General features: G+C 32.0%; 1 protein-coding gene across 6 annotated transcripts in view; it reads right to left on the reverse strand.

The window, feature by feature from the left end:
• Positions 1–596: 596 nt before the first annotated feature.
• The window catches only part of LOC134543111 (serine/threonine-protein kinase GD17699-like), a 115,337-nt gene continuing 99,472 nt past the window's right edge, over positions 597–16,461 (reverse strand). For 4 of the 6 annotated variants that reach the window (XM_063387942.1, XM_063387958.1, XM_063387951.1 and 1 more), the window contains exon 10: positions 598–16,052. In XM_063387942.1, the coding sequence (XP_063244012.1) occupies positions 15,948–16,052 (105 nt within the window). In that variant the 3' untranslated portion in view covers positions 598–15,947. Of the gene's footprint in view, positions 16,053–16,461 lie in introns of all 6 variants that reach the window. The other 2 variants (XM_063387965.1, XM_063387934.1) reach the window with 1 other exon arrangement.

Below are 16,461 nucleotides of genomic sequence, written 5' to 3' on the forward strand. Positions count from 1 at the left end.
TATAACTTTGATACTAAGTGAAAATGAACTTTGATCTGTAATTTTGGAATGAAATATTTTGATTATATTGTAAATTTGTAAGAGCTTTGTTGATTGGCCAGTACATACTAAGTAGTAGTTCAAATCAGTGGCGGACCTAGACTGTGCGGGGCCCTGGACAATTTATTTCAGCGGGGCCTGGAGTATGGAATACCACTGGGGAAAGGGGGATTTGTGGTCACTCTCCCGGAAAGTTAGAAAATTAAACTTTTGAGCCTACATTGAACCTAAATTTTGACGATGGTAAGAAATTTTCTTTCGTGGAAATTGTAATTGGGTTAGTTTTATTAATGCATACAATTTAATTCTGGTGAAATATGGTCATTTTATAAGTCTATAAAAGCTGTCAATATTTTTAAAAGTGAAATCATAATAAAAATATAAAAAATCAAAAGCAAAAACAAAAAAAAACAATATTTCCTTTTTTTTCATTTACACAAATACGATATTTTTTCACATAAAATAATATTTTACAAGAAGAAAAATAAAAATACGCAAATAAATTTGGATTGTTTTTGTACAAATACTCAAATATATGCCACATGTAAATGAGGGTTAATTTATATAGCTGTATAGGCTATTATTTAAATTAGTCGTAAAATTAATTTGGTACAAAAATCACATGGGTAAATTTTTTTCCCTCACTTATGAAAATTAATGATTTTAAGGGAAAAAAAAAACCAACAACATTTCAAGGCAAAATATTGCAGTTCAACTGTTCCTTATCTCCAGTAATTTTATCAGTCTTTAAATATTTTGTTAAAGAATCGCTTAATTGTTTTTCAAGTTCTTTGCGTTTTTCAATTTTTTTCCGTTTGGAACTGCCAGAATCATATTTCCTACCAAAGTCACGATCACGAGAGGTCATTGTAAATTAATCTGACTGAAACTAACAAATAAAAATTTCAGCCTTGATTATGAAACTGTCTAATAAAAATAAATATCCCTATTAATAAATATCATTGAAAGTAGTTACAACAAAATAACAGGACGAACGAATAGAGATTCAAAATGTGTACTGCACTATACATGACTTAATATTTCCACTGATCTGGCGACACTGCAGTAACAACATCGGTCTGTAACGCGTACGTTCACACCCCCTCCACTTTTGAATATCGTAAAAGGGAAGGGAAGGCTAATTATCAGCCGCTGACTAAAGTCACGTAAATTTAGAAGGTTGAGAGGAAGTTTAGGGTTTACATAGCGACCTATACTTTCAATTCCTTTGATAACTGGCAGAAGTAATATAAACATAAAACAAAAAAAGCACAACTGTATGTACTTTTCACCGCCCTTCCCCAGAGATATATCAGAGGAAAACGACACTCAGAGCAAAGCCTTGTTGTCGCCGTATCTGTGATAACTGTAACCTGAAGCAAACACTAATCAGCATCGCCGGCTGGCAAGTGTCAGGTAATGTGATCCACATATTGCCAACCCGATTATCTGACACTCGTCCCCTGCTTGTTGCGGTTAATACATATAAAAGAGGTTCTAATAGACATTAGGGGTGTACAACTTAATTTCGAACACCTTACATGACAGGTGCTAGGGTGAGGGCAGACGCGGGGCCCCACTAGGCGTGGGGCCCTGGGCGATTGCCCGGGTCGGCCGGCCCTGGATCCGCCCCTGGTTCAAATATCCGAGAGCATTAGTTTGGAAACTATTAGTCTTGTTTGAACCTTCACAAAGACCAGCCGTGTATTGACAAATTCCAGAGTTTGGAAACATTATTTTGAACCAACAGGATTGAATTCCATATTTAAAGACAATATTACTTATGACTTATGAGTGGTTGAAATTAATGAAATTCCACAAGTTAAAACTTTTCTGAATTGTCAAGTACTATGCGTTATAAGGACCTTAGTTTTGTCGTACCAAGATACAAATAGGCTAAGTAATAAGAAGAGGCCTAAACTTTGATTTATTTGCAGCGAAAATTGTTTTCTACGAGAACATTTGGAATTAAGAAGTGTGAATAGTCAACGAAATTCATACTTGGACAAACTCATTTAGAAGTGCGTGGTGTAGGATACAGGACAAAAATTTTCCAGCCATATTGAAGATACTACTATATCGAACCATTCCACCAATGTTTCGTCATTGCTGTTACCTGCGAGAAGAAGTCCATGTTCCAGCCGACTGAATCAGTCGCTGTTCCGTGATCCTACAATTTGCAGTCAACTTTTACTGACCAAACTTTTGAACTTCATTGCTGATCTTGGCAAATATTGAAAAAAAATCATTGCTTATTTGAGAGATAAAACCTACATGTTTTTTGAATGTCCCTAACGATCGGTAATGTTTACTGAAAACTGGTATGTATTGTGCTAATACCATTGTGGGTATGAGTAGTCAGCCAATTGGTTTTGCATTTAAAATCATTTCAATTTGATGATTTAAGAGTTTCTTATTAACTTTAGATTCACATTTTTACCGTTTTGTGTTGCCCAAAGGTATCCCTGGAGAATAGACTCATGTTTTGCTCTACCTTAGTATTTGAGTTAATAAATTATTCTGGTTTTAACTTTGCTTTCTGAGAGTTTATTTAATTTAACAGTAACAATTTTCTTTAAGACATTGAATTGAACCTCCAGTTGTTGCTGTTGACATACATAGTTTGATGTTACAAATAAACTAAAAACTGAGATAACCAATTGGAAACTAAAATGTCATGTGTTGAAATGTGGTCAATTTTGAACTATTGTGCCAATTCATGTTCGATAGGAATCTTGGCTTGATTCTTGATATGCTGTGAACATCATTTCTTGGAACAAACCACAGATTACATAAAATTAATTTACTTTTTGTTTCCATAATTTATATGGTATTCTCAAATACTAGCTTATCTTCAATTTACAGACAAAGTTGAATTTTGTGTCTTGTGCTCACTGCAATCAGTAACCTGGCATTCAAATCACTAGTTAAAGGCAAATTTACACACACTGTAGTATCTATAATGCTGTTAATATTATTTTACTTTCAGCTTTTTGTGGAGACACTCCAACGAGGAACCATACATGTTATCTGAGAAGGGTATGATTAAATAAGATTAAGTTCTAAACATTTCATGTATGTTCAGAATGGTGCCCAAATAATTAAAATTTGATTGTCATCACAAGCATGACAATGACTAAATAGAAACACACTTTATTTAATAAAGAAAGATGCAGCATAAACTTGTTCAAAGCAGAATTCCAAGATGTTAGGGTAAGGAAGCGAATAAGCACTGCCATGTTGGGATACAACCATAACCTAACTTGCAGGCCATATTCCAGAGCTTGTCCAAAGCAAGTCCTCCCAGTAAGGGAATAGAAAGGCAGCTGTTTTAATAAACGTTACCCTGCACGAGACTATAAACTGGTTCCAAAGCATTCTATCATTTGGCAACCATTGATACACTTGTTAAGACAAAATACCTGGATATAGCAGCACCGTCACACAAATTAAATGGTGCTTTTCTAATCTTCGAGTACTTTTTATGTTGCGATTATTTCTTGTTATTTCTCATTAAGTGTACAAAATGTATTCCAGAATAGTTTCACAGCCATAAAGTTTTACTCTAAACACCAATATATTTGTTACATCCCACGATATTTACAAAATTAAATACATAAGAGTTAATGGGGGTCCGCCGTCTGGATGGATCTAATGATAAAGTGAGCTCTGTCCATGCACAGAACTTGGGCAACAGATTGGCAATGGATAGGACACTAAAATCTGTGCCCTAAAAATAAGGGACTGACCATGTCCTATTGTGCACTTGGAATACTGTTAGGGTACAGGTGTAGCATATTCAACATCTAAATCCTCATTTTTATCTCTTGGAATACCGGCATTTGAGCATTATTCATCTTAGTCATCACGTAAGTAATTCAATAATTTAACGTAAATCTTTTTAATTTGTAATTTATTTTACAAAAATCTAAAATAAACATTTTAGTACAGATAATTAGTCTTATGCATTTTTTTTTTACTATAAAAGAAAAGTGTTACAATTTCAAAACTTAATGGGAGACAAACAACTCGTATTTCTCTCTTTGTTACTTAAAGGTCTTTAAATAAAGCCAGTCAAAAGAAAGACTTACAAGTTAAAAATACAATGCATTTTATCTACCTGTACACTCTTCACACAAGATTTGTTTTCGTTGTGCTTCATATTGCATGTGATCGCAACTCGTTAGAGAAATCAGAGTTACAATTTAACACAATCTGATTTCACCAGTAAGTACTGTGGCTAGTTAACAGCACACATGGATGGCTCTGCCCAAGTTCGGAGGTCCATGCTATCAATCTCATCACTGCCACGAAATACTAGCCATGTTTCTCTCAAGCATACGTGTTCTCGTGTACCAACACTTTTGCAGTGAAGTGTGGATAAGTTAATATCATAACTTCTTTATAATGAACAGACAAGTAAATTAACTCTGTAATAACCAAGACGTGGGTACAGAAAAGTACCCTCTTTTATCACATAATCGTCACACTCGCGTAATCGTCGCACCTATATTTCAGGCTGTCAAAATTGGAATAAAAAAACTTTTCGCGTAAACGTCGCATTTTGCTTTTGGTCCTGCTATTAGATGCTGAGCGCTTTGTGTAGTATCTTTTCCGTATAAAACTATGTATTTTAAAGTAGAAATGTAATATTTATTCAGATATTACCACTTACTTATTTAATTAACGGAAATATAAAGTTGTCTGACGTGTAAATTTTCTTTTAAAGACTTTTTAAACGTTATTACCTTTATCTGTTCGTTTGTATTGTCACGATGTACCACTTACAATAATGTAGCCCGCCAGTTTGCATCATTCATGTTTGGTTATGTTGCTTCCCGTATAGAGCGCGCACACGTAGTCAAATATCGATATCTCCCCGAGTGCATGCAACGCGCGCTATCTGTCGAGTGCTGAGTTAACTACATTTGATGGCCTGCACTCTTTCGTGGTAAGTCTGTACTTCGACGATAGATATGCGTTCCGACTCACGTTCGCGTCACAGTTTTGGTTTTTCTATTTAAAGTTAAAGAACTGTTTTTGTTGTATGAATTAGTACTTTAAATTTTTCAGCGTGCTTTTTTAAACTTCACTTTTTAAATAAAAGTACTTTCCATGAAAAGCTTTTATTTTCATGAATAACTTTATCTAACAAAAAAAATTTTTTCTCGCATAATTGTAGCACCTCTACTTTTCAAACTTGATTTCAGAATAAAATGTGCGACGATTATGCGAGAAAACATGGTAGTTAACTTAATAATAATAATTCTAAAGTTATATACTATGCAAAGAAAAAGTAGTACTATAATTTAGTTGAGATGGCAACTATTGGACACAACATACTGAAAACAGTACATAATTTGAATAGTGTATAATTTTTACAAATTACAGTCTATGCTCTTCGTTTGGCAAAATTTCGGTAATCGAGCAGTGATCTAGTCACTCATGTTTCGATTTTTTCCCCGGTAGATTCTGGCATTTGTTGATCTTAACCACCAGGTCAAGCTGAAGCCAACAAAAAACAACTTAGCAGAACTAATAAACGTTTGTATAGTCAGTAAACAATTTTTGACGAGATCTAAACTACGGATACGTGATATTAGTTTTTTTTAAATAGAAACTCTCATCAGTAATTTTTTCTTTCCATATAACGGCTTATTACAGCTTGTTTGAAATATCATTGCACTAAGTATTTATTTTAATTTAGTACCTTCTTTTATTTAAATTATATTGATGTTTGATAATCTTGCATGGCTATGTTCCCAAGTGTGTCTAATTAAGGAGCATTTACTGAACTATTCCTCAGTCACCTGAAGTTTGTCAACCACATGATTTCTGCAAGTTGGTTCTCCACAGTTCTAGCCATCACACAAAAAAACTTCTCCCTAAAACATCAATGACAACATTGTGAATATGTTTTCATGGTACGATTTATCTCAGAACTTCTGTGCATGACACATAGTAATCTATTAAAGAAAAACAGTATTGTTGCTGTGTATTTTTACACCTGAATTTTTAATTGTTGAAATACACATAGCCTGTTACAAACTGGTGAAAGCAGCATATTTTGTAGTTAAGAAAGATAGTTAAAAAATATATGTTTATAATGATACAAAAGAACAGAAAGCATACTTAAAAACTAAATATGGATAAATATCTTATAAATGTACTTAATTACAATGGAATTTCGTGTACATTGTAAATACTTACAGAGGTAACATGTCATCTCCAAATGCTAACATTATGTTTGGTATATTAAATTGGCAGAATATGAAATTAAAATTTAAATAAGACTTTATACATTGCATCAGCTTTTTCTACACACAACCCTGGTACAATTCAAACATGCTCGAGAAAACCCACATGAGTATGCTTGCGTTAAATAATTGCAATATTTAAATGACTAGCATACTTAACACTTCAACAACTATCTATAACAAAATGTTTTATCAAGATATGAAAGTATGTATATTAAATATTTGAGCTAATATAACAAAAACTTTTATTACAGCAAATCATACTAACAAAACTTTTATTTTGGTTAAACAAAGTATCAGAAACTTTAATTAGTTTTAAAATTAATTAGTTAAAACTATAATACATATTTTATTTTCAAGAGCTTTCCTGAATAATTCCAAATAAAGTATTTTCTTTTTCTGCAGCCAAAGAAAAAATTAATTAGTGGGTGTTATTTACAGTTGTTATGGTTTATAATCTTCAGATCCCAGGCTTTTTTTTTATTTGAATGTAACTTAATAAGAATACTGGATTGTGTAAAAGTGTGTCAAGGTAGCAAAAAATAAACAGAACCAAAACAGAAAACATCTCTCTACTGGTTTCACAGTACATTTCCTCTCAGTTCATTGCCTGCACTAGCCATATATTACTAAGCTGATGGCATGCATTTAATGCTCAAATTACTTGCATGCACTCTCACTCACACAAGCATATATGAACAAACACACTTGTTTTACCCCTCATTAGGTGGTGTTTTCCCCCCTGAAGCAGTACAAATAGTCACTGCTTCGGAAATCATTTGATGGTAGATTAATCATTGAATTTACTCTGTGTCTTTTACAAAAAGTGTAAGGTTGAGGCAATTTTTTTTGTTCTTTATCCTTGTAATTGTTCTGGAAGACAGAAATCATAAAATTAATTAATTTTTTACTTGCACACATTTTGTTCAGTTAGCTGTATAAGAGTAATTAATTTGGTGTTTAGCACATTTTGCCAACATTACAAGATTATCAATCTGTTCACTTAAAAAAGATATGAAGTTAATCTTTGGTCACAAATAATACTAATAAAAACTGCTTAGTTGTCAGTCATATAAATACAATACTCGCTAGTACTTTGCTAGCATATCAGTTACTGTATCAAATGTTAGTAAAAATGTATTCCATCTACTAGCACTCATTCAATTCACTTTGCTGTCTTAAATGCTATGAAAAGTAACTAAATTTTTTCTAGAATCCTTAAAATTAGCCTAAAACTAAGAATAAAAATGGTTTTGCAGAAAAAAATATCAACTGTATAAATATAAACTTCACAAAACTATAAAAAACTTTATAAAAAACACCAATAAAAATACATTAAATATATGACAGTTTATAACTTGTAAACTCTAAAGCCTTGTGCACATAAGCCAATTTCTTGCCCACAAAAAAAGACCATAAAATATGAATAGCAAAGTAACCACTAATTCTAGCTAGTACGTAAGAAATATAGCGGACAATACACTTGATACGAGTTTATATGCAAGTTTTTCGCACTAAACTTTATTTAATTCGTACACTTTTAATATCTTTTCAACAATTTTCTTACTGCACTATGATATTATTATCGAAAATTGTACAAAACGCTACTTAAAAGAAACAAACTTTAAAAGTATGGTTTTAAAGAAAATTGGCAGTAACTAAAACCTCTCGACTTAATATACAAAACAAATATTGAAATTTCTTTTCTGAAGATGAACAGAATGGGTCTTCTGTATATTTACAGAAGAAATGATTAAGAAAGACCAACAGAACACTAGATAATAAACAAGTCTTTGTATCCTAGATGCTAGAGTGTTTTGTGGCTATTCACGTAACACGAGTTTGAAGTGAAGACAAGAAAGAGGCCCATGTGCTTGAACAACTAAGACATAATTGACGTAAAGTAAACGTTTTTTTCCCCAATACCTCTGACGAAAAAACAATGGATCGTAAGATGAGAAAACAATTTAACACTTCACTCGCACCAATAACAGTGCAGACTATTTCTCAAGACTTATTTATTGCTATCGCAATCTGCTGCCTCTTTAGAAATTTCCATTGACAGTTAATGTCATTCGACCAGGAAATCCATGCATCCAGGGAGTAAAAAGGCTCAAGCGCCAGTGTAGCGTAATATCAGCGTCACCATCTCCAACAAAATTGCAGAAGTTCGTGTATTTCCCAGCTGCGAGGTTGAACAACACGATTGCTTGGTTATTGCAAAGTTAACATGATTACTATTTCAATCCTAACTAATTCCATACTATGAATGAATTAGTAATGATAAAATACAATTTTGAGTACATCACAGAAGCATTTCAGAGTAAATACTTTGTTCTTATACAAATTGTCATTATTTATATGTAAATTGTCACATACAGCTTAATTACTGTACACAACAAAAATAAAATTAAAATAACTAAAAACAAACTTTGGCCTGGTTTCAGTTGATATCATACATAGCCTTTTTAAAAATTATATACAACTTTAAAAAAAAAAATTCACATTAATATTTTACATTGGCATTATTTAGATTATTTGAACTAAAGCTGATTTGTTTTGACAGTACATACTAATGAACTCTCAATATGGCAGCATAAAGCAAATTATTATTCCAGTAAATATAACTTGCTTCCACCTTCTCTAAAATTTGTAATGGAACTATGCAATGCTTAGAGACCTGAAAATATAGCATTGCTATACGCTAATAATAATGTTAATTTATGCTTTTCCAAATGTAAAATGCTAATTTTGGCGATCTGAAAGGCTATTTATCATGTTTTCAAAACATTTTCAAGTATTTCTGTTAAATTTCTTCTTTATATTATACATCAATGTTAAAAATGTATTGTAATCAATTAATTTACATAATTTTTAGCATAATTAGCATTATTTCTGTAGACACAATGGTTATTTCCATTTTATCATTATAACAACATCTATGAAAACTCAATGATATTGACACTTGGTTTTATTAGTTTTTTTTTAAGTTAGCCAAAAAATAAACTAAAATTGTCTTGTACTTGAAAATGTTTTGTCATCATGTTGCTACATTTGTAACTTTTTTTTAGTAAATGGTTTTTTTAATATTTACAGAACATTCATTAAATTTGTACTCATTTAAGTTGAAAATATTAGCTTGCTAAGACATTTTAGACTTTTTGTTGGTCATGCTCAAATAAACAAAAGCAACTTTTTAATGAACAAATACAAAATACACAGAGTATAATGAAAGAAACAATAATTGTTGAAAATAATTATTGAATTTAGTTTTTAAATCTTTCTACAAACACAGTTTTATAGTAATTGTTTTCATAACAAGAGCCGACATTAGTGGAATTTAAATTGTGACCTAACAATATGATAAATCTGTACGAAGCAGTAAATAGTGATTTAAGGATTGCTTCTGGTAATCATCTGTCGTATCCATCTCACAACAAAATATAGTTTGATCATGATTTAAAATCACGGTTGCCAGGTGATGTCTGAAAAATAAAACTATATCTGAGGAAAATAACACCGGTTTCTGAGAAAAGTAACACATATTTCTGAAGAAAATAAAACACAATCTTTAAGGAAATAAAATATTGTTCAGGTCTCTAGCAATGAGAGTTACTTTTTTCTACATTATTTTACTAGTAGCATTAGATTACATTGACAGACATTTCTTATAGCCATAATATTTAAATACACCTATCCCTCACTTATCACGTCTTCAGATTGTGCAGATTCATTTAGCGCAATGTGAATTTTACTGCCCCAGTCTTGAATAGCACGTCTGTAAATTTCAGTTAGCACGAAATCTAGGCAGACCAAAAAAAAAAGTCCAGCACAACGCCACGAAGTCTGTTTCAACTTCTGTAACTAACAGATGTGCCGTGGGATACAGTTAGCCAAACAAGGGGGAAAGAGATGCACGCGCAGGTCTGTTTACGCCATCGGCTGTTGTACAAACATCAACTATGGCAAGTTAAATTGCGGCTATGGAGTTTAAAGGACCAAATGTTTTTACGTCCGCGTGTATGCCGCTGTGCCGTACCGTTGTCGCCTGGCCACAAACCGGGCCGTGAACTCATAGCCAATGACAGGGAACTCACTCAAACAAAAGCAACGTCTGCACATTAGCTGCTGGTAACTGTATGTGCTTGATCACTTATAATGCATTGTGTTCGAGTATTTTAGAAAAAAAACTAGAAGCATTATGGCGTGCAGATGTTGGTCGCACTTTAGTTTTAAGCTTTCAACTGTGCGCAAAATCGTAAGGACTCTTACCAAAAAGTTTATATCAGTCTGATGCTGTTGATTGTACTAGCGGAATATATTTGACATTAGATACCGGAACAGAAATGAACAAATGATTCATGTGGAAAAGGTTGTTAAATGAATGTTGCAATGAAAAAAATAATCAATGGCCTGACAGGATTGGTGTGAACCAGGTGGTGATACGCGAATAAGCACTTTAATTTTTGAAAAATTAAAATGTAATCATCCGGACATTAATATCAGTTTCACTGTCAGTAAATGATGGTTTGAAAAGGTACGCGACATGAGTTGAAGGTCACGCCCGGGCGGGCAAGTCAGCCAGCCGACTGACGACAAAGTACATAACCACATATCTCCGTTACAAAGTGTCGTATTTGTCATGCAAAGTGCGATGGGAGGCATATAAAGATAAATGGTGTGACATATTTATAGTTGAGTGTCATTCAACGCATTTATATTACGTAAAGTATATATTCCTAAACAATTTTGGAACACATTAAATAAATTAGCCTTGCTATTTATGTAAATTAATGCTTCAGAATATGCATTTTGATTAACACGAGCATTTTTAGGAACTAATTAGTCGTGCTAAGTGAGGGATAGGTGTACAGTTATGAATTAGCAAAAACAAATATAAGCAAAGTTAAAATTAGTACTCATGTAAACAAGAAATGAATAATATATAAATGTTGAATTGATTTAGTGGATGCAGTGTGCACTAATATGAAGGCAAAGCATTTACAATGAAAGGTCTTTAATCACAGGATCATGATAATTTCATGTGGCAAAGTTGTAGTTAAAGTTTACTTCCATTGTTTTGATGCAAAAGTTTTGTCACAAACAAGCAAAAACAAATGACAACACATTACAAAGTTAATGGATTTTTCAATTAAAGCGATGGCCATTCCTGTAATAATTTATAACCTAAGTAAAAATGGTAATGTTCTTTATAACTTTCAGGCAGGGCTACCAAGAGGATATGTGAGCCCACGTACCCCTACAATAATAGACTTGCTCTTTATCCAATTTGCACAGATAGGATATAAGACTAAATTATTAATTAATAAGGAGAGGGTCCGAGTCGGAGTTCACCAAAATGGCTTAAACTGTGTGAGTAGAAGCAGGTAGGTGGCCTTTTCAACATCATAAAATATCTCGCCTGAGTGGGTCCTAGGAAGCAAGAAAAAAGCTTTTTAAAGATTTTAAAGTAAAGTTTGAGAGATATTTTTTCATAAAGTGTCAAGTCAGTGGCATGGCGTATTGGTCAAGCTCTGTGTCTGGCAATCCACTGGCTCAAGTTTAATACCCACTCGTACAATTTTTTTTTATTCCTCACAATATTAAAATATTATTTACAGAATTGAAATATATTCAAACAAATTAAAAATATTTAAAAAAGAAATTTTGTAACAGTGGGTATTGAACATGAGCCAATGGATTGTCAGACTATGCGCTTTATCACTCGCCTGCCACTGACTTGACAATTCATGATAAAAATCTCTCAAACTATACCTTAAAAATCTTTACAGAACTTTTTCTTACTTCCTATGGACCACTCTGATGAAATATTAGAAGGAATTGTAAGATTAAGTCAAATCAGTAAGCCCAGACTTATACCCTCCCCTTGTAAGTACTATTAACAGTACTATTTAAATTTTTGTTCTTTTAAAACTGTTAGAAAAAATAACATTATATATACTAGAAACTGAATTATTAAAAGCAAGGAACAGTTTCCGTTATAGCTCTAAACCTGAGGAGTTCCTTTACGACATTTTTAAACATGCTTCAAGTTACAACAGCCCCTGCATCTTTTAGTTAATTGTCATTACAAACAAAGATAAAATTAAAAAAAAAAGTTTTAATGTTTTAACAATCTTTTCCAGAATAAAAATTTTGTTCTCTGGCAAAAGCAAGAAATATTTATTTCCCATCAGACAATTGCTAATATTAGGACTGAAAAAGCACAAAAACTATAAACAATCCTTAACGAAGAACTTACTGCACATAGACTGAATATTATTTTTATTGTCATGCTTAACTATTGGTAGTAAACTAGTGGAAGATCAAAAGTATAGCCACCTGGTAAAATAGCAAACTACTATGTTTAGAGCTTCTCAAACATCCACTTTGATCCACAGATTGAACCTTCAAATCCTTCACAACTAAAAGCTCCTAAAGCACACCCCAAACATGTTAATAAAAATTTAAAAAAACCACACACGTGCACTCAAACCAAATCATAAATACATACATATATGCATGCATGTGAGAAGTGTCAAACATTTGTTACAGCTACAAAGAATAAACTTAAGAAAATCAGTTTTTTAAATAAGTTCTGTTTATCATACTATGTCCAATAACTTTGATGCACAGAGTTGCATTGCTCATTATGTAATAAAATGTCAGAAAACCATAAGAAGTAATTATAATTATTTTTTCATTCCCATTAATGTGTTGTTTGATAGCTCCATGCTTGGTGATGGACAGATATAAGAGGGAGTAACAAAGAAATCATAAAGTTCTTTCAGTGGCAAATCCAGAGGCTCACAAACGTGCTAATTTTGTTACTTTTAGTTTTATTTTCCGGGAAATGTCATTCTATCCAGTGTCAGAGGAGATACTTTTACTTTCTCCTTTTTCATCCACCTCCAAATTCTTTCATATATGTAATAAACTATTCCTGCAGATCAACAGTGCTAAAAATAGTACAGAAACTTTATATATTTTAAGTTATCTTTCCGTTTTTAAATTATTAATTTTTTCATAACAAAAGTTTTATTAGTGATGAGGTAAAGAATTCTTTACCCGAATCACAATTTTTCAAAAATTATCAAGCCTATTTTTTCTAAAAGAATTTTTCTACTTTTCTTCATTTAAGCAAAAATTTCCAGAATTTTCTATGAAGATTCCTATTCATCATTTAGTTTAATTTGTTGCTGTAATACGTGTATATTTAATAGATATCTAATAAATTGTAATGTAAAATGGGACTCTGTAAAAATGATGGAAAATATAAAGTGTAAAACAAAAGGGTCTTACATTTGAAACAGCTGTTAATTAATTATAAGTTATAACTGACATGATCATTTGTTTATGCTCTTTGGCAATTTTTGGAGCATTTTTCATTTAGTAGCACAGTTTACTTCAGCTATTTATGCTACCAGAAATCTCATAGACAAAACAATTATTCTTACAGCTATTTTAGTGTGCATGATCAATGCAAAATTACTTTTAAAATTTGAACTCTCTTACAAATTTCATCACACAAACAACAATATTAAATTTTTTACGATAAGGCATTTTTTGTACTACCTTCTCTCTAGGTTTTATTAGTTTAATGAATAAAATTTGCCAAATAAAACCATTATTTGATGAGTTGTAAATGCATACCTACCAACTTTTAAAGGAGCATTATCTGTGCAACACTGCATGTCAAAAAACCCATTTATCTTGAACAAGGAAGTCATTTAAATTTTTGTTACATACAAGATAAAATTGATTTAATATACAATCACGCAGTAAACCAATTATTTTACATACATGCACACTGCTTAAAACATCAAGTTAATTCAAGGTCACTACCAATCACATCAATACACAAACATCTTTAGAAAGTTCTGAAGTTACCTAGAATTATTTGGAAAAATTTAGATTGCATCAATTTTACAACAACCACATAAGCTAGAAACCAATAGAGGCCAGCTCAATGCTATCAGCACAGGAGATATTACAAAAGATAACCATGCAGCAAGGAGAGACACTAATAAATAATAGGGAATATACACAGCAAAATATTTAAGTGTACTCAGCAATTTGTCTATGTTTCAAATCGTAAAAAAAGGTGTGGGGGGGTGGGGGGGGGGCAGGGGTTTGCACACCTCCAATAAATAAATAGTCCATTATGAACTTTATTATCTGTTGATAAACATTGTTAACGTATCATGTTTTATAGCATAATCATCGCACATTTTATACTAAAATCAAGTTTGAAAAGTATGGGTGAGACATATATGCGAAAAAAAAATTTTTTTTGTTAGGTAAAGTTATTCATTAAAACAAAACCCATTCATGGAAAGTACGTTTATTTCAAAAGTGGAGTGTCCAAGAGCACACCAATCAATTAAAATTAATAAGTCATGCAACAAAAACCTTTCAACTTTAAATAGAAAAAAAAAAATTTGAATGTGAATGTGAGCATGAACTAACGTAAAACTATCATTGTTGTACACACAACGAAAGAGTGCGGGCCATCACATGCAGTTAACTCGGCACTTGACAGATACCGCGAGTTGCATGCTGTCGGCGAGATATCAATATTTGACTACGTGTGCGCGCGCTCTATACAGTAAGTAACATAGCAAAACGTGCCAACTATCACTGGCTACATTTTTATAAGCAGTACACCGCAGTGACGCAGACGAACAGATAAAAGGTTATAACATTTAAAAAGTCTTTAAACGTATTTCGGTTAATTAAACGTTTAAACTCATTTCCGTTAATTAAATAAGTGGTAATTTCCGAATAAATATTAGAATTCTACTATAAAATACATCGTTTTACACGGAAAAGATACCTACACAAAACGCTAAGTATCTAATAGCGGGACCAAAAACATCATGCTACATTTACGTGAGAGGTTTTTTTTATCCAAATTTTGACACCCTAAAATATTGGTGCGACGATTATGAGATAAAAGAGTGTATATTAGTAAATTCAAAAATTTGATGTTTTAAAAAACATTAAATTATTTACGTGATTCTTGTAACCTGCTATATATATACTACAGTTACGTGCACAATCACGAAGCTTTATACCTTTTTAAAACATTTCAAAGGCATTTGGAAAATTCATAAAAGTTGGCAGGAATGTAAATACTCAACGGTAAGGATGTAAAAATAAATGTTTGAAGTTGGCTAAAACTATATCATGTCAGACTTTCATAAACTAAATAAAAGTAACATACATATCAAAAAAACTGAAAACTAGCTAGAGTAATAAGTCTCTAATACTATTTAAATATTCACATTATTCAAGCTCATATTAAAAAAATTTTATTTGAAAAGTACAAAAAAAATTAATATTGGGTGGGCACTATGAAGATGTTTAAGTTTTAAATAGTCACACAGCTTGAAATAATTAGGCTTAAAAAACCTGTCAGCTTCAAGAATAATTATCTTTCTAAAATTTCTTTATTTCACAAAATAAATAAAGTTATGCAGAGCATTGTGTGCTTTAAGCGAACATGCCAACAGGGAAAAATATGTTCCACATATCCCATGAAAAGAAAATAAATATGATTGTATTATATTAATAATAATTAGATATGTAACAATTTCTTTGAATATATGAGATTTGTTTTGATATAAAGTGATGAACTTTATAGAACGGTTACCTACTGACGGCACTAAATGTGAGATCTGGAATTTGTAGCGACACGTTGGTAGGTAAACTGGGTGCCCGGTGCACTGTCAACTGTTCTTCGCCTCCAGCTTCCTATACAAAAAAAAAACCACTGCATTAACAAGTACATGCAATTATTTATATTACAAAACAGCATTGAGAATTGGAAGCTAGTGTGAGCATAAAACACCTTTCATTAATTTAACTCGACAGCTTCTTTGCCAGAATCAGGCACTAAATGTATTGTTGTAAGTCTCTGCATTTAATGCAATCCTTCGAATTTAAAAAAATTCCCACAGCTAAATTCAAATATAGTGCAACAAACGAGTACCACCTTAAACAAAGCTATATCTTTTTAAACTAATATCACCACTAACATATATAAATGATATGGAACTTTTTTTTTTAACTATTACCAACAATACTATATAGATTGGGAAAGTTACAAAATCCTATGATTACAATCTATACAGATCATGTTTACACACTAGCATCTTTATTA

This window comes from Bacillus rossius, chromosome 1 (assembly GCF_032445375.1).
Source record: "Bacillus rossius redtenbacheri isolate Brsri chromosome 1, Brsri_v3, whole genome shotgun sequence".
In the NCBI taxonomy this organism is placed as follows: Eukaryota; Metazoa; Arthropoda; class Insecta; order Phasmatodea; family Bacillidae; genus Bacillus; species Bacillus rossius.